At 40.6% G+C, this 19500-nt stretch overlaps 1 protein-coding gene across 2 annotated transcripts; it reads right to left on the bottom strand.

The window, feature by feature from the left end:
* Positions 1 to 56: 56 nt before the first annotated feature.
* PHF5A (PHD finger protein 5A) lies at positions 57 to 18261 on the bottom strand. Of its 2 annotated transcripts, none has more exons than XM_088468083.1 (4): positions 18057 to 18261; positions 17228 to 17251; positions 7040 to 7206; positions 57 to 252 (listed from the first exon to the last, which is right to left on the bottom strand). In XM_088468083.1, exons 1-4 carry the CDS (start codon positions 18106 to 18108, stop codon positions 163 to 165), a joined length of 333 nt encoding a protein of 110 aa, XP_088324209.1. In that variant the 5' UTR covers positions 18109 to 18261; the 3' UTR covers positions 57 to 162. The 2 variants fall into 2 exon arrangements, with proteins under 2 accessions (XP_088324209.1, XP_088324210.1); XM_088468084.1 differs by lacking the exon at positions 18057 to 18261 and adding an exon at positions 17660 to 17942.
* Between the last annotated feature and the right edge of the window lie 1239 nt (positions 18262 to 19500).

Raw genomic sequence — 19500 nt, 5'->3', positions numbered from 1 at the left:
ATAAAAAGAGAAAATAAACAATCAGGAGCACTTTAGAATTTACATAAGACAGTCGATTGTTGTAAAAACCAGACATTTTATTGACATTGTTAGGAACCATAGAAAATGCGTGCAGTTCCCACAAAACACTACTTTTTTATCCTCCCAGGTCCCGGGCATAGACTACCTCTTCTTAAATCCATACTTCTTTCTCTCATAGAAAAGATCTGTTTTGGAACTGCCCAAATTTACAATTTTGGGGCAACCATCTCTCTGAAAGAAAAAACAAAATAAAAGGATTAAAATTTACTAAAGGCTCAATCAGAGAAACAGGGTACATTTTGTTTATTAATATAAGACACAATGAAATGCAATTCTAAATACCGTATATGATTTCCTGGCAATTTATGCAAATATAGATCTGTGCAACGAACAAGTTTATGAGACCTATGTATTAATAGTCGCGGTACTGACGAGATTAACAATCCAGCTTGCCGTGAATATTTTAATTTTTTAATGAAATATTCTGGCTATGTACTACCGGGAACTAGCAGGGACAGCAGTTGCGGTAACCGCTGTCCACGCGAGTTATATCCCCAGCATTTCGGAGAAGTCTTTCACTGAAGTGGAAAAACTTCCCCGGGGGAAACTGACACTGCGCATGCGCACAGCGTCAGCTTCGAGGCCGGCTGGGGGCTGCAGGGGGAGCTCTCCTGCCCCTGAAGCGCCCATAGGCAAACAGTAGTTTACATTATCTGAAGATGGTGTAAACTACCGGGGCTAAACTCAGAAAAGCTTAGCACAAAGGGGTCAGATCGCAGTCCCCATTGATAATAATGGGGACTGCAATCTGAAGTGCTAATTTCTGTGAAATATCCTGCATTGTGCCATTAGTACATTGGATCGATACACAAAATTTTGCAGAAACTGCTGCATAATTTTATGTTAAAAAATGGCTCGACACAGTCCCCTATGTAACAAGATTCTCCACTATTATTTTTATTATATACACACAGTTCAACTTAAAACATAATAAAAAGTTCTTCGGACAACAACATATTATTTAAACTGTCCCTACTATCAAATGGCATAAATACACAGCTGGCAAGGGTTCCATCACCACTGTCTGCGTAAAAGATAATGGCCCACCACATAACCTGGCCAAATTTGTTCAGTAAAGGAAAGCCTTGTACCCTTGGGTTATTGCTTGGCTTTCCTGGGTCTTGTTATTGGAATCTCCAATCTTACAAAACAATGGACTTGGGGAACTCAAACCATGATGTCACTGTGTGGAGAAGTTTCCTTAAAAAATTGAACCTGGCATGAGTACACAGTAAAATCGAAGACATTTTTATGCTTCAGACAAGAAAAAAAATCCTTGAACGTACTCACTGATGGTAGCTACACTTTATGAAAGTGAAACAGAATTAACGGTAAGTACCAAAAATCTTATTTTTTTAGTCTATCAGACACTAGAACATTGGGGTGTAGTGAGGATTGAGGAGCTACCACTTAAAAGGTTAACCTTTTTTCAGGTATATAAGCTCCTCCCTCCAACCCCTTCCTCAGTTTGAACATAAAAAGACCCAAGGATAGGTTGGACAAAATAAGGACAGGATTGCATCCTTCTCTCACACACTACCCAATAGGGAAAGGGGCTCTGGACTCTGAGAAAAACATTTCACAGAAGTTCCAAAAACTTATTTTAAAGATGTTTTTATTTTCTTCCTGCATTTGGGGACACTCTAGACCATGGGGATGTACAAAAGCCCCCTAGGGGAGGGCATGTTCAGCCTTGGCTGAGCCCAATACTTTCCATCCAATCCCTGGACGCAAAGTCAGGAAATCTGTAAAAAAAAAACAGAGGACTATGTAGCTGCTCCACATAACTGCTCTGTTGAAGCTCCCTTCTGTGCCACCCACGAAGCAAGTGGAATGAGCTGAGATCCTAGCTGCGATAGGTCAGTCAACCCTCTCATATGCCCGATGAATTGTGGCCCTAATCCATCTGGCTATAGTTTGCTTGGACGCTGGCCACCTTCTTTTCTTAATGTCATAAAGAAAAAGTAACAATCTTTCTTATACTGGTTGACCTATCCAGATAAATTCTTAGCACTCTAACCAAATCTAACAGAGACGACAACTGACCCTGATCTTCTCTTGCCCGATTTAGAAAAAGTGGGTACTACTATATCCTGGTTAAGAGGAAAAGCAGACACTACTTTGGGTTGAAAAGAAGGTAGTGTACATAATACTGCCCCTAGCTTCATGAATTATCAGAAATGGCGGCCTACAGGTTAAAGCTCTCAATTCTGACTCTCCTAGCTGATGAAATAGCTAAATGAAAACGATAACCTCCAGGTCACCCACTCCAGGTCTACATCCTGCAAAGGCTCAAAATGAGGAAACTGAAGTGCTGATTTAGATTCCAAGGCTCTATGGGATGCCTATAGAGTGGATGAATATGTAATAAGCCCTGTAAAAAAAATTCTTAACTTCTGGAATCAAAGCCAATCTGCTCTGAAAATAGATAGAGCTGACACTTGCACTTTAAGGGAACCCAACCTAAGACCCAAATTGAGGCCTGCTTGAATAAAAGAAAGGACTCTTCGTAATTTAAAATAAGAATGAGAAACCTTCTCCAAGCAAAATAATATTTCCAGACTCTATGACAGTCTGAAGACACTTTCTTACTCTGATCATAGCCTAATCTACTGAATCTGAGTAACCCTTCTTTTTTAAAGAACTTTCCTGTCATGCCATCAAATTTAACCGATGGATGTCCTGACAAACAATCAGCCCCTAAGACAACAGGTTTCTGGACTCACTGCCATGTTTAGTATCGGAGTACCAAACTCTCCATGGCCAGTCTGGTGCTACTAGTATTACTGGGAATTTCTCATCGAGGAAGCATGGGTATTGGTGGAAACATGCAAGCCAGACAACAATTCCAAGGAACCACCATAGCATCTAGTAAGAGAGCTCTTGGATCCCTGACCTGAGCAGAGAAGCCATAATGTCTACCTCTGGCTGTCCCCACTTCTTTACCAGACTGTTGTAGACTTCCGGATGCAGAGACCATTCCCCTGGAAGAATAGACTGGCAACTCAAAGTCTGCCTTCCAATATTCAATTGCTGGATTAAAAACTGTGAATATTGCTAGAACATTCATCTCTGCCCAAGATAGTATCTAAAATTATTCTCTCATGACCAAGGAACTTTCTGAACCCAATTATGTATGCTATTGCTGTAGCTTTGTCTGATTGGATCCTTACAGGCTTTCGCTGCAAGAGAGATTGAAGAAAACAATGTGTTTAAACAGTTTTTAGTTCCAGCACATTAATTGTAAGCCTTGTTTCCTTGTTCCCTAAAAATGATGGTTTAGAATCACAGCCCACGATCCTAGGAGACCAGCAGAATCTGTCATGATAACCAACCAATCTTGGACGAGAACGCTCCTGCCTTTGTTCAAGTTCTCTGACCGGAGCCACCATCTGAGAGACTGTCTCGTTTCTGGTGACAGGATTATAAATTGAGTTTATAGCCGATGGTTGGCAAGCAACTAAACTTTTATAATGTTTAACTGGATCATCCTGGAATGCAGCCTGGCATACTGGACGGCTTTGAATGAGAACACCATCTTCCCTAATACAACAAAGAACAGATAGACTTCTGACCTTCAAAAGTTTTGCTTTACAAAATTTTGAAGGTCTCTGATCTTATCTGTTGGAAAGACCACCTTGGCTAGTTGGGTATTGAATGACCTAACAACCTCATTTACCGAGTAGGAATCAGTGACGTGCGGTGAGATAAATGTTTGGGGAGGCAATGGCTAGTATCAGAGCCAGATTTACAGATACATATATGAACCCGAGGGTTCATTTGTGCATTATACAAAGGTGCAGCAGTATATAATGCCGACTATAAAAAGGATTAGACTAATACAATGAAGATATTTATAATATTTTCTTTACATTTTTCTTATTTATATAGTCAAAACTCTTGAGTATACCCAAGTATGACAGGAAAGGCTAGGCTAGGAATCATCTTGGACTGCCACCAATTGATAACCTAGCAATGAGACTGTATGATGTCCACTGTCCTTAGCAGATTTGACTGAAGAGAAACCTTTGAGTCTTTCTTGCAAAGTAAATCTAGATAGGAAGTCATCTTTATTCCTATAGACCTTAGAAGGCTTACCATGATCTTTGTAAAAATGTGAGGGCATGTGACTAAACCAAAAAGTAAGACCATGAATTGGAAAGGTCTTCCTCCTATCACGGGGTAAATTTACTAAAGTGAGAGTTTTTAGAAATGGAGATGTTTCCAATAGCAACCAATCAGATTCTAGCTATTATCTTCTAGAAGGTGCTAGTTAAATGTTAAGCAGAATCTGATTAGTTGCTATGGGCAACATCTCCATTTCTAAAAACTCTCACCTTAGTAAATATACCCCCACGAATCTTAAGACACTGATGGCATCCTTGATGTCTTTATATGCCAGAAACATTGTGCCTCCATTCCGTTTAGAACTGATCTTACCGATTCCATCCTGAATCGGTCTAACCTCAGTCTTGTATTAAGCCCTTTAAATTTAAAATGGGTATGTGACTCCCATCTGATGTTTAGACTAAAAATATATTGGAAATCCCATTTCTCTTCAGCATTCTGGTACTGGGACAGCGACTCCAGAGTCCTGAAGGGTCGTAATAGCCTGCTCTAAAGCCAGACACTTCTTTTTTTGTCAATTGTTAACCCTGTAGTAAATAATTTTCTTGGTGGTGGACCCAAAAGACGGAGAATGTAACCTTGTCATCCATCTGTCTGAAGAGGACTTTTTCCACTGGTCCCTGAATAACAGACGTGCACCCACCACAATTCTGGGTGTATGCCCTTCCCGTCATGCCGACTTATCCTGGAGTCTAGGCTCCCGTTTCCTTGGCTCCTTCTTATTCATTGTAATTTGTCTTCCTCTATTTGCAAAACCTTGGAACATGGGCGGCTGACCCCTGGCCCAGAAGGATGAGATAGACTGCTGCTTAACAGGTGGACGAAACGAGAGACCTTAGGTTTAGTACATCTACCAAATGGTAAAAATGCACTTTTACCTCCTGTGGCCTCAGAAATAATTTTATCTAGTTCTGGCGCATTCCATGATTTTAACCACAGAAAGCAGCTAGCCACAACTGCTAGCCCAGAAATCTTCCACTGTACAGAAGACGCATCCAAAGAGGATTCTCCCAAATATTCTGCTCCTACTTAGAGATGCCCTGCAATGGACAATAGTTGAGACTTCATGCTGTCTGACTGAATACTCTATCAAAATGTCAAACAATTTTCTATTGCCAGGGGTACCCAAGATAAAGCAATACCGGGTCTTAATGCTGCCACTGCAGCAACAAATAGATTTTAATATGCTTTCACACTTTTGGTCTGAGCTCCATCCACAATAGGGAGAGCATGTGGCCTTATATAATCAGCGTACAGGAACATCCTTATTCCTTGTAAGCTATTTCACTGTCTGGAATAGGATACATATCGGGAAACCTGCGTGGAATCTGAAAATTCTTATCAGGATTAAGCAGAGGTCCAGCTACTAATTGTGGAGAAGAAAATAAAAGATCTTTTCTTAAACGTCTTAATTCTAAATAAATCCTCATAGGGGGTATCCTGATTTTCAATATCTCTAAAGATCAAGAACCTGATGCACTGTTTTAACCAGGTCATCTACCCCCTGAACGCTTGAACCATCTCCCATAAAGGATACAGAAGCCTCAAATTCAGAATCTTCCTCAGAAGAGGAGACGTCAGAACCAGGAAAAAAAAAAAAACAAAAAAAAAAACCGATAAATGCTCCATAAGCTGACGTTTATGCATCTTGGGCCCAACTGAAGACAAAAATGTCTCTAATAAAGTGCTGCTTTTCATCTAGCTCCTAGTTGGAGCTTTGCATTCCCCTGCAAAAGCAGGCAACTGCCTCTGACTGCCTGCTGTGCCCGGCGGTGGGACACTGTTTCTGCAGAGTCTTCTACCACCAGTGACCTTCAGCTGGGTATCCCGGTGACTGCGATGGCACTTCCTGCCGGCCGCCTTACAGCTGCCCAGCCACTGACCCTTGCTGGTAGCTGAGCCTCAGCAGTACCAGGTTGTGGTCCTAGTTAGCTACCGGTGCCTGCTGTCGAGGTGTTTCCCATACTGGGAGCTCCATCAGTCTGCAGAACATCTGGCTAGTTGGCCCCTGATCCAGCCAACCAACTGTTGGCATCCTCTCTTCCTGAACAAGCATACTGCAGCTGTTAAAGGTAAAGAGATGGGTGGAAAAGATAAGGTACTGGTGAAAGAAAAACAAACTACTAGTTAACCTACTGCTGACCTCTCCTTTAGGGGAGGATCTTATATACCTTAGAAATGTTAACCTATTAAGTGCTAGCTCCTCAACCCTCAGAACACTCCCATTGTCTAGAGTGTACCCCAGATGGAGAAAGACATTTCTGTTAATTCCTGTGAAAGCTGTTCCTCCAATCCTAAAAATAACTGTAGAGAAAAACACAGCGCATCAAGTAACATCAGATTTGCATTTTTTATGATTCTATTTTGGGAGTGTTCACACACGTGATAGAGTCTTACATCCTAATATTTCTGATGCGAAAACCATAAACCACACCAAACCGTATTTAAAAATATAAAGTACATTTTTCTTTTCTTTTTTATCATGCCCATTTCCCTGGAAACCATATTTTCTTGACCAAGACAGAATAGAAAAATGAACTGCTAGAATGTATGCAAAGAGGGAAGAGACGGCCATGGGGATCTAGTATTTATGTAGCATACACCAATACTGAAATTCTGGTTTATGATGTGTAAGAACAATGCCCATATATCAGAGGTAAGCCATTACAAGTGCAGATCTATAACAATTGGTCCATTCCTCTTATCACATGATGAATGCATCAGAAACATTTGGGAAATGAGCAATGTATTTGACATATGTTCCAACATAACCACATATAACTGACATTTGTTCCCTCCTGTAGGGATACATTTTACTTGATTTGCTCACATCTTTCTCCTGAATGGTGCACTCCTTGCAGTAGTAAGCATCGGACACTCCTGGGCCCCCACAGATCACACAACGTCCCTGGTAAGATCCATAGTTACACTCATCGCAGATCCTCACCAGAGTACAGGGGCGCACGTAGGAGTCGCATATTACACACTTCCCGTCACCTACAAAAAGGACAAGGCCAAATATTTCATTTTTTCATATAATTCTTACAAATTACATGAATCTGACAAAAGGATAGAAAGGGGATTTAATAAATAAAAAAAAAAAAGTATTCACCCCCTCAGGCATTTTATTTACATCATAGAACTAAATGGACTAGTAAATTCTTGCTATGTCAAAACAACTTTAAAGCCATTACTTAATTACAAACAAGAACAGAAAATAATTGATTCAATAAGTGTTTTCCAAACTTGGTCCCTATGGCCCACTCACAGCCCAGGTACTAAGGATATCCATACATTAGCATAGGTGGCTTAATTATCTCAGTTTGATTTACCCAGCTGTGCTGATCTCTAATGTCTGGACTGTGAGTGGGCGATGAGAACCATGTTTGGGAAACCCTAGAGGCAAATCAGTTGTTCATTGGACATTGGTGCTTTACTATTAAATGTAACTTCTGAGGACGAGTATACAAAATATGTAAACCTGTCTGTGAGAAGTCCCATAATGATCAGAGCATTTGCAAACTAGACATCCATTATAAACATTCAAAGCATATCCCAGAAAATATTGTTGAAAAGAACCAAATCAGGGGAATGATATAAGATTTAACTTAATATCCCAGTGCGCATTGCCAAATCCAACATAAGAAAATATGGTGAATCTGTATCGAACTGACCAAGCATCCATGTAAGAGATGCTCTAGCCAGGAAGACCACCAAGATGTGTGAGACAGGTATACAGTCATACACAATAAAGAAGAGAGGAGTAGTCCTTGGGACAACAATGGGTGGGGTATTTAACCAAGTGCAGGCCTGACAAACCATTACAGTGTTAAACCAAATTGTAATAGGATGACAAGAAAGGGTGGAAATGTGGCCAGGGGGTTGGACGACAAAGGAGGGGGAGGGGTGGGAGCAAATTATAGGTTGTAGATCCAGACGGGAAGAGTGATAGAAAATCAGTTAAACGAATTGGGTTTGGATACAGAAGTCCAAGGGTTCCATTTTTAGAAAAAGCTAGGGATGTATTGTGTATAATAAACAAATTCCATTTTGTAAAATATGCCAGATCCTGGGAAGGATAGCATGTAGCCATGGACAGAAGCTCTTTTCAGTCCACAGTTATCTGGCATCTGATAGCATGTGATGAATCAGCTTAGTATGGCGATAGGAGGCTCCAGGGATCTCTTTTGCCAAGAGGTAGAACTTAGGGGAGAATGCAACTGTAAGAGAGGTAATCAGGTTCCCAACATCCTTCCAGAAAGGACGGTTTTCCTTTATACAAACGCAAATGGAGCTAGAGGAAAGTGTTTCGTTTATATTGGACAGTGTAAAGTGTAGTGTGCAGCAGTAATTTGGAAATAAGAGGCTTATGTTTGCATGAAACAAAACAGAAAATAAATATGCCCGCGCTCGGTTTTATCCATATCATACATGGTACCAGCAGCATGGCAATATCAATGCCATAAATGTATACAAAACAGAAAAACTTTTGCTATCGGCGCTAACAATAATATACTGCAGATCTGGGTGTGTGCAGCAAATCAAATCGTGACAAATCCCCTTGGTTTTTATCAAAGCATATAAGCCTGCAGCCCTTAGGCAAGAGACCCCTAGGCACAAGCATATGTGCCCAGCACACCATTACATTGCAGTTGAATGTACTCACCTCCTAGATACAGAGGGACACATCTATACATGGGGCTGGCTGTGAGCCACACCCAACCAGGCCTTTAATCAGGGTTGCACAATATAAATCAAATGATTATATCATGATTTAAATCATCTGGGTTGCACGATTTAAATCAAATTATGTAATTGTAGCCCTGGATCGTGCACAAAGACGCAACTGCACAATCAGGGAGGTCGTACAAGTGTGGAAGAAGCTGTTAGATGATCTTGAAGAGATTGGACACAGCAGCAATGTAGTAAACATGGCAAAGGCAAGAGCTAAAATTGCACTCACAGATGCCCACTTGCTGGCTAATTTACTTGATCCTCGGTGCAGGGGAAAAAAAGCTTAGTCCTGCTGAAATTGAGACTGCTATAGAGTTTGCTCATGCCAATAATCATCGAATTATACTGGTCATTATCAACTTTCGTGCATCCATAAAACCATTTGCACCATACATGTTTGAAGTGGACACTTTACGCCAAGTATCTCCTCTAGCCTGGTGGATGTCCTACGCAGCTTAACTTCAGTTAGACACTTCTGTAGTAAATCTTCTAAAGCAGATGTTCACCACAGTTTCATCAAGTGCAGGAATTGAAAGGATTTTTTCAATGTACGGTTTTGTACAATCCAAGACATGCAACAGATTAGGAAATGAAAAAGCAGCTAAGATGTTTGCATGCTACAGAGCCTTTTGAGGACAAACCTGAGGGACGTGAACAAAGACATGTACAACTGATGTGAGTGAAATTCAGAGCCTAATTGTACTTGATGATGCAACTGTTTAGTGTGTATTTATTCTATTACTGTGTTCATTTTGTTACTCTTCTCACTTCAAAAATTGTTCATGTATTACTAAAACAAGGTGCAAACTTCTAAAAGTTAACAGTTTACTTTAAAAAAAAAAATAAAAATAAAAATCCTATTTAAATAACACAAAAATCCGATTTTTATGCAACCCTGCCTTTTATAGCCTTAATTGAAATCTGCCATTATAGCACAAATGAAATTTTTTTAAACAAAACAGAAAATAAATATGTCCACACTCGGTTTTATCCACATCATACGATATATGATTGATGTGCCTACACTGAACGTTCAGTGTAGGCACAGAACAGACTGTGAAACGACTGCACGATTACAATGTCGTAATCGTGGTCGTTTCTTTGCTAGTGGATACGCACCTTAACAGCCAGCCCCTATATATGTGTGTCCCTCTGTATCTAGGAGGGGAGTAGCATTTAACTGCAATATAATGGTGTGCTGGGCATATATGCTAATGTAGGGACCTGCAGACAAAGTAGGGGTCCCTTGACGCTGGGCTGCAGGCTTAAATGCCTTGATCAAATCATGACAAAATCCCCTTGGTTTTATTTGCTGCACACACACAGATTTGCAGTAAATTATTTTTAGCGCCAATAGCAAAAGTTTTTCTGTTTTATATACATTTATGGCATTACTAATGCCACGCTGCTGGTACCATGTATGATATGGGTAAAACCGAGTGCAGGCATATTTACTTTCTGTTTTGTTTAAAAATTTAGCCTTGTGCCATCATGGCAGCTTTCAATTAAGGCTATAAAAGGCCTAGTTGAGTGTGGCTCACAGCCAGCCCCTGTATAGATGTGTCCCTCTGTATCTAGGAGGGGAGTACATTTAACTGCAATGTAATGGTGTGCTGGGCATATATGCTAGTGTGGGAACCTGCAGAAAAAGTAGGGGTCCCTTGACGATGGGCTGCAGGCTTAAATGCTTTGATCAAAATCATGACGCAAAGCTGTACATCTCAGAACCAGGCCCAATGTCCTCTAGTAAGATCTTGCAAATGTTTTGACTTTCCAAACAGGGAATCAGAAAGGGGAACCAGATTTGTTTTTCAGCGTTTGACAACACAAATAGTATAAAGAAGGGAAATTTTGGGAAAAGGAAATACGTCGCACAGGCTTATTATTGTAGAATAGTATATATATTTAAGCATATGATTAAGCTACTGTATACACTGTCAAAGTATAAATGGAATATACTTATAATAGAAAAGTGGCGGTGCTCACTAGAGTTATATGTAATATAGTATGAACGGAAAAGTGGAAAGAAAAATAAACTATTTTGTGAGCACTCTTAGGTCAATGAAGAGAGAGGGGGCAGGAATACATCTACAAATACCCCTAAAATATAACTTTTAATATAGATTACTAAAACAATAGGTCATATAATAATAGAAGACCATATCTTTACCCAATTGACAATTTATAACATACAAAAACACGTACAACATAGAACAAAAAAACAACTTGCACTTAGATAAATATTGCAATATTCTCATATCAGGTAAAGAAGCAAGTGTGATGTCCTCCTAATTGGCGAAATATAATATAGTAAATATAATATAATCAATTTATCAATAAAGGATTATATACCTACTGAATATCAGTTTGTACCCATTATTACATCATACATATTAGAGCTGAGTGTGGGATTATAATAAGAAAAGTCAGAGCATAGGACTGCTACTCCTCACCTCTGCTAAATGCTATCTATGAAGAGTGAGAGATTACCGGAGAGCAGGTTGCCCTTAGAAACAACAGTTTAACGGGGACGTTACTCACATTTCATTTCTGCTGTTGAGTGTCATACTCTACGCATTGGACACCCAATGAGAGAACTACTCAAATAACATTGTCCGCAGTTAATAGAGTGAAAGACATCAAAGAAACATAAAAGAAACTATGATCTCAACAATGAAAACCCTGTATGGCTCTTATATCTGTCTAACAATTATATTACATGATATAGGCAATTTTTTATCTAGGTATCTATTTCTTATGTATCCAGTTTGTGGTGTATTACCTACAAACGTAAAATAGAACCATAAAGGCAATATAAACACAATTGTAATTAAGCTGTCTGCCTATTCAGGTGGATCGCTCTGTTTTAACAAATATGTGAACTTACATAGTTAAATATAAACAGAGAAAATAACATTATATATATATATATATATCTATCATAATAATACCCTCAAAGTGTGATAAGCAAAAAATATACTATTGTGCGGCCACTTAACTAAAAGGACATAGTCCTAGAACCTGCAGAAATAGCTAACCTATATGAAAAAAAATGAATAATAACCAGTATCTAAGAAGTGCAGGCTACAACTGTAAGAAAATAGCACGGTAGTTATCACATGTGCCAAAAAATGCGAATCATTAATTATCTTAAAGAGCAATTTAAACCGTGAGAACACATGAAGAGTACACAAATAACCAGGTGTATATAGTGTCTCCTCACTGCAAACTTTGTACAAATTGGGTATCTGATTACACACTGTGAAAAAAACCCAGCTGGAACGAAAGGAGCCAGGTCCTCTAAGAGCTGAATCCGGATAACTGGATCTGCCTCATCTATTGTCCCCTGGTGGCAAAGAGGAGAATAGGACACCAAACTGTATCCAGTATTAAGGAGCCTATCCATTAGCAGATGTTTTTCTGAACGATGAAAGACAAAAGATATCTAATGAAAATTCCGGTGGCTGTGCTGAAAGATCTGTCACGTACATGACAGATTTTTGCAAAAGAAACTATGAACGATATTGCATGACTTCATTCAGGGAGTGGATTTTTTTCTCTCCAGTGCTTTGTAGCTGTTAATATCGTTCGTCGTTTACCGCATATAAACTGCCAGATATTTCTAATATCTGGCAGCGATATGCGATAACTGACCAACATGTTGGAGACACGAAAGATAAAATTTATCGGCAGCAGGAGTGCGCATCTGTCATCGTTCAGGGCCTATCCATTAGCAGATAAATTGAACGACTGAACGATATATCGTTCAGTCGTTCAATATATCTGCTAATGGATAGGCCCCTTTATTCAGATAAGAGATCCTCTGTTTTCACCTATCAGAAGAGCATTACTTATTTATTTTATATAAATATACATACATAGAGAGTGTGAGTGAGAATGAGAGACTGACTAGTATGGTGTGTATTCCAATGTTATTTAAACACACCATCACAATATCTATATTAATCAGGACACAGTTTTACCAGGGTAACCACTGTCATTTATCCAGGATGGTTGCTTCCCTGTTTTGTCAGGATTTGTTTTAGAATTCTCCACTGCATATCACACTACTACTAAATTCTTATCTCGCCCACTGTAACCTAAATAGTGCGCTCAAGATGGCTGCTTTGCCTGGCACATTCATGGGTAAGATGAACTCCACATGGAACAAATGACTTATGAAAGGAATTAACATAATTCCTAATAATTAGCTAATTAAACATAATTACCTAATGTTTCGCTGATCTCCATGCATTACTTATTTTGTACATGGTAACCTACGTAGTACTTTAGTAGGATGATCAATCCGCGGATTTAATGATTATGTGAATTTCTTGTGCCTCCACTCCTATTCCACATTTACCCAATAATGTCAAATGTTCATATATTGCTCGTCTCACCCACTGTAATCTATATAGTGCGCCTAAGATGGTTGATTCACCTTGTATTTTCAAGTATATGATGAACCTGTATGGATCTTATATTTCATATCTCGCTATAGTATTCTGTAACTCACCCATTAGGGGTGTCTACTTTTCCAGCAACTGCCTAGTCTGCAAGGTTGTAGCCTATGTAGCGTACTCAAGATGGCTGCGTCGCTTGGTACCTACATTAGGTACGAAGAGTAATCCATGGAACTAATGACACAAAATGGCTGCCTCACACCTGTGTGTTAAGTACATTGTTACTGTATCTTCTAAAAATTTAACTCTGTATTATGTTAGTTTTTATCTCTATTTTCTGAAAACGTAAAGCACTTTGGCCTGTATTCAATTTGAGGCGAAAAGTCCGGACTTTTCGCCTTCTTCGCCTGTTTTGCAGGCGAAAAAGTATCGCGCGCGTCCCCGCTTATCACCGTATACAATTTCTAAGGACGCGAAAACGGGACCCGGCGAAACTGGAACAGGCAAAAAGCCCTGTCAATTTTCGGGAAATCATCCTTGCACCCCCCTAAAGATGTCCAGACATGGGAGATCACTATGGGTACCCCCTATTTTGCCTGCTGAAGGGAAGAAGTCAGGTTTTTAAATAGCCGCGGCAGGTGCATAAATGCGGCTTTGAAGAAGGTGGTGAAGAATAGCACTTAGTTATTTTTACCAAAAAAATAAGCTATGGTCATCAAATTTGGGGTACATGAAAATGGGTGCAAGCATATTTTAAAGTGATTTTTAACAATTCTTCAAAAATGCACCTGCCGCTACCACCCACAATGAAGAAAATACCTGCCGCATATTTGGGAACTTCTCTGGAATCAATTTCGCTACTTTAGAAGTTTGTCCGCCATTTTTTTTTCCACCCCTAAAATTAAAGTTCATTTTTTGGGGTTTCCCGATTTTTCTTTTTACTTTTTTTGACACACATTACTTTTAGGGGACATTACCAGGGGTGCAGGCTATTTTTTATTTTTTTTAAACCTGCACCCCTAAACCCCAATTCTGCATTTTTTTTTTCGCCATCTATTCTGTGGAGAAAACTTATCCCTGTTTTTTTACAAAGACTTTTCGCACCGGTGAAAAGTCTTTGAAATTGAATATGGGGATAATTGAAATAGGTGAAAATAAGGTCATCGCCGATAACGGACTTTTCACCTCAAATTTAATATGGCCCTTTGAGTACTAAAGGTGAAAAGTGCAACATAAATAAAATGATTAACTATTGTATACTTGTTAATTATGTTTTTTACACATATATGCAAAGAGAGAGAGAAAGAGAGAATAACTTATACTTGTGATGGTATCACACTAGGCACTACCTCCCTTTTATGGAACTTCCAGTTTGCTCCCTGCACTTAACCAGAGCATAGCAAGTCCACTGGAAGTCGCCATAGAGTAGCTTTAGTCCCATTCACGCTTCTTAAAGCATAGAGCAAACTCTCTGTCACAATGCATTATGAACAGGTGCAGAATAGTGCCCATGCAGAAGCACAGACACTTAAAGGTTCTATCCCCCTATTCACTCCTTCCCCTCACGATTCTCCTCATCGCTCTCCTTCCCAGGCTGGGGTGTGCCATGGAAGAGCTCAGAGTCGGCGGATATCAGCGGTTGCTGCTCAGACGAGACCGTTCATGTGCTGGGTCCTCACCTACATGGTCAGCCTGGCAGTAAAGATGATGTGAGTGGCCGGTACATGAGTAGTCATCTCACCAGATCCATGTCCATGAAGAGCCACAATCTCCAGGCACCATATTGGGAAGTCAGCCACCGGGTGTGTTCTATCAGCCTGGGATGGGCGAAGGACACAATGCACTGCACTGTGAGCCAGTGCCCTGGCTGACATGTAGGTAGGGACCTCCATTTTATAATCTGGGGACCCTTAATACAGGTGCCCCCACTAAAGCCTGGATGTTCTGATCATTTAAACACACTCAACACCCCTAAACACTTATCAGTGAAAGCCATGTAGTTACTCGTCCCTCTCCTGTTTATACTTACTGCTACTGGCCAACAGGCTCTTTTTACTGTCACTGTATTGAAATACCAGCCCGAGAGACAGTCTCTGCTGCAGTGTAACCATCAGATAGGAGCAAGCACACAACATGCCCACTGTAGTTCCCATTCTCTTGCATTCTTCTATAAAGCAGGTATGACTGTGTGGCATAACATGCATAAGGGGCACTACTGTATGGCATAACATGCATAAGGGACACTACTGTGTGCTATAATGTGAATTGGGGCTACTATTAAGTGGCATGTGAATTTTGGGCACATAGGGCCATATGCAATTTGAAGCGAAAGGTCCGTTGGCGGCCTTCTCGCAGCCATCGGAGGTCGAAAATTTATCGCGCCCGTCCCCGCGTATCCCCGTATTCAATTCCAAATCTGCGAAAACAGTACCTGGCGAAAACAGCAAAAAATCCTGTCATATTTGGGGAAATCAGCCTGACCTCCCAAAAGATGCTCCGACATGGGGGTTCATTATGGGTAACCCCGAATAGCCCTGCTAAAGGTATTTGGGATCTTTAAATGGTCTCAATAGGTGCTATTTAGAGTCTTTGAGCAAGTGGTGAAGAATAGTATTTACCACTGTTTTTTTGGAAAAATAAGTAGTCCCATCAAATTTGGGGTACATGAAAATGGATGCAAGAATATTTATATATACAAAAAAAAAAAAAAAAAAAAAATCGCTAAAGTCAAGCATTAAAAAGCGCAAAGAAACGCACCTTCAGCAAACACCTGCAATCAACAAAACACCTCCCCCATACTTGCAGACCCCCCCAAAGGCTATTTCGCTAGTTTTTTTAAATTGGTACCCCCACTTTGAACCTTTTTAGTCACATTTTCAAAGTGCTTTTTTGAGGTGTCCTGTGTGGTTTTTTTTTTTAAGAGTTTTTTGACGCAGTTAGCGTCAAGGGGGGTGTACAAAGGGTGCAGAGTAGTTTCAGCACCTCTCCATCCCAAAATCGCAATTCTGCACTTTTTTCCGCCAGGTAATCATAGGCAGAACCTTTTCGCCTATTACAATGCATTGCGTTTTCGCACCGGTGAAAAGAAACTACAATTAAATACGTGGATAAGTGAGAAATGCGAAAAGCTAAGGCTTTTCGTCGCTAATTGAATACAGCTCTATGTGTGGCATAATGTGAATTGGGGCATTAAGTTACATGTAATGTAACATTAATTATATTAATGTGAAATTACATAAATATATACACACACACAAAAAGTCCAGGATGGGTAGCACTCCCACTGTATCCAAAAGCAATACACGCTGGTGCCCTCCTAGGTGTCCCTCGGCGGGGACCCAACATAAATAGTAGAGAAGGCGGCACTCAGAACTATAATACCAATGCACAGCTGGTTAAGAATATAAGTCAACGTCTCAAGACATTATTTTCTCGTCATCAGGATAACGAGACAATAATGTATTGAAACGTTGACTTATATTCTTAACCAGCTGTGCATTGGTATTATAGTTCTGAGTGCCGCCTTCTCTAATTAATAAAAAATAATTATATATATATATATGCGCGCGCACACACACACACACACACACACATACATCTTGGATTTCACTTTACAAGGGCAAAAATACATATCCATAGTAGGCATTACAGTCTTCAAACAATAAATCAAGTATTCTTATGAACAAAGTACCAGACAGACAATAAAATAAACTGTTTTGCTCAGTGAGACAGACCATACAAATATGAATTAATAATACAAATTTTCTGTACACTGTTCCCCCCAAAAAAGAGAGAATATCAATTAGTTAAAAGACAGTTATAAACAGGTTTATTTTAGGATTGTTGACAGTAGCAACAGCTTTTGCATTTACTGTACTTACATTTTTCACACAGTCTTCCAATGGCTGAAAAAAATAACAAAAAAAATGTTAAAGTGTGTATGCACAGCATTAGTAGGGGCATGATTTACTACAGGACAGGAAAGGATTGTATATTATTATTATATAATCCATGCACCTGACGTGCATACTGGTTACCGCATAAGAAACATTGCTTGTAGACATACACCAGCAATGATCCACATGATCCTATTACATAAATCACAGTTCACATGCACCACAAGCACACATTCAAAACACGGGGCAGACATACACGGCTGCCGAGCAACTGTAATGACCTGGCTGCTGTTTTTGTTCCCATGAACTGAACAAAGAGAGTTTTTGTTTTCTTGTCTGTATGTGTAGCCTGACAATTAGTGCAGAAAATGATGGTATCAGAATAACTGCTTTGTGTGACCCATCTCTTATACTTACAGCCATTACCACAGGATGCCATACACCTAAAGCAAGCACGCTGGAAGCCAAGGTCTATTTTCACTGAGACATCTTACATCAAGATACTTGATGGCTTTTAGGTCATATTTACACTTCTGCCAGCAACTAAGACATGACCATAAGTATAATGAAACAGATTGTCCATCTATATCCAGCATAGTATTGTTAACCCCCTGTTGTTACCGTCATTTCAGCTGGGCCTAAGGCAGTGACCGCATGTGTCTCAATTTCCTGCCCCAGGCCAGCACACATGAGCATGCACTTGCAAACACACAGCAGCACATGCTATGAATGAGGACAGGGTAGGCGCCATGCCTGGCTGCTACCGGCACAACATCCCCTCAGCCTGTGACAGATCATTTCTCGCCGGACCTACCCACTCCCGCCTGCTTCCTGCAGAAGATGAGATCCGGGTGATGTTTCGCCATTATCCCTTCTCTCCACCACCGAACCGGACGGATCTAGCTACTTCCGAACCGGTCACGCCACTGATGCGTTCCAAGCCTCTCTATGATCACCACTGGTACAGATTTCCCCGGTGATTGGCTATCATCGCCCTGAGACCTGTGATGACTTCCGGATCACGTGATTGAATAGCAGCGTTTCCCTCTTTTGTGTTTTTTTTTTTCTTTAATTAACTTTATTTGTTTTAAGTTATTTATACATGATTTGGTGGAACTTGTATGCTGCTCTGCAACCTACACTGTCCTATTTGCTTATTTTTAAATGCAATGTTATGTTGTCCCTGACTTATCTGCTATGTTTTTTATTCCATCTCAGAATTCTTTGGTCAATCAATAGAAAGTATAAATAAAAAGGACAGGAGGAGAGAGGGTTGCTGCTAGATCCAAATTGGAGAAAGGACCTCTCTGACGTCACTACCGCGTGACCACTGCAGCAAGGCTGGACCACTCCTGTGTTACCATCCACGTGGGCCTAGAGGGGGAATATAATTTTGTGGCGAGCATAGCAAGCCACTGTGGCCAAAGCGTGGCGTGCCCGCGAGGGGCCACTTTTGGCCCACGTTGTAATCCTTGCCCCTCCCCCTTTTGTTGCGGGTCACGTGGGTGTGACGTCAGAGGTCCTTTGCAGCACCCAATTCTAGACCTAACCGAGGAGAGAGGGACGACCAAGATGATAGAGACAAGAGGGGGACAAAGATGATAGAGACAAGAGGGGGACAAAGATGATAAGAGAGACCAGGGAGACAGAGGTGGGAGCATGAGACAGATAAGAGCCAGAGATGAGAGAGACAAGAGAGGCAGAGGTGAGAGAGAATTGTGGATGAGATGAGAGTGAGAGAAATGAGGAGTGGGACAGGGATGAGATAGAGACGAGGGGAAAGGGGGATAAAGGTGAGAGGGGCACACGGCACACATATGAGAGAAATGGGAGGAGGACAAAGATGATAGACGATAGGGGAGGGGGGACATAGACGAGAGAAAGACGGGGTGCGGGAGGCAGAGATGAGTGCTAGTGACCCGGTGAATGATGGGTCCAAAATACTGGTAGTTAATCATGAAAGAAACATACAATTTATTTTTTATGGGAGATGCAAAGCATAGAATCACAATTACGCTTTAAGAATTGAGACGTGTGTGCGGGTCATTGTGCATATACAAAGGATACGTCAGCCTGCTAAGTCATGACCTCACATTGGCCCTATGTCCGACCAGAGCTATCCCTCTCATAAAAAAAGCCCCTTCAGCACACACAGGTAAAGCACACAGCCGTAAGACTCCGGAGCAGTGGAAACTTGTTCTTTGAGGAGAAGAATCATGCTTCACCTGGCATTTTGCAGTTTGATGGACAAATCTGGA

Source organism: Taudactylus pleione, unplaced genomic scaffold (assembly GCF_031769625.1).
Source record: "Taudactylus pleione unplaced genomic scaffold, aTauple2 ptg000080l, whole genome shotgun sequence".
Taxonomy (NCBI): domain Eukaryota; kingdom Metazoa; phylum Chordata; class Amphibia; order Anura; family Myobatrachidae; genus Taudactylus; species Taudactylus pleione.
This window is presented reverse-complemented; position numbering and strand designations above follow the sequence as displayed.

What these genes read in the sequence shown, in the direction of transcription:
- PHF5A (XM_088468083.1), bottom strand. Translation starts at nt 18,108, where the DNA reads ATGGCGAAACATCACCCGGATCTCATCTTCTGCAGGAAGCAGGCGGGA. An exon ending in CAGGAAGCAGGCGGGAGTGG is followed by an intron (nt 17,252 to 18,056) that starts GTAGGTCCGGCG and finishes TATTTTTTTCAG; the next exon opens with CCATTGGAAGACTGTGTGAA. An exon ending in GCACCATTCAGGAGAAAGAT is followed by an intron (nt 253 to 7,039) that starts GTGAGCAAATCA and finishes TTTTTCTTTCAG; the next exon opens with AGAGATGGTTGCCCCAAAAT.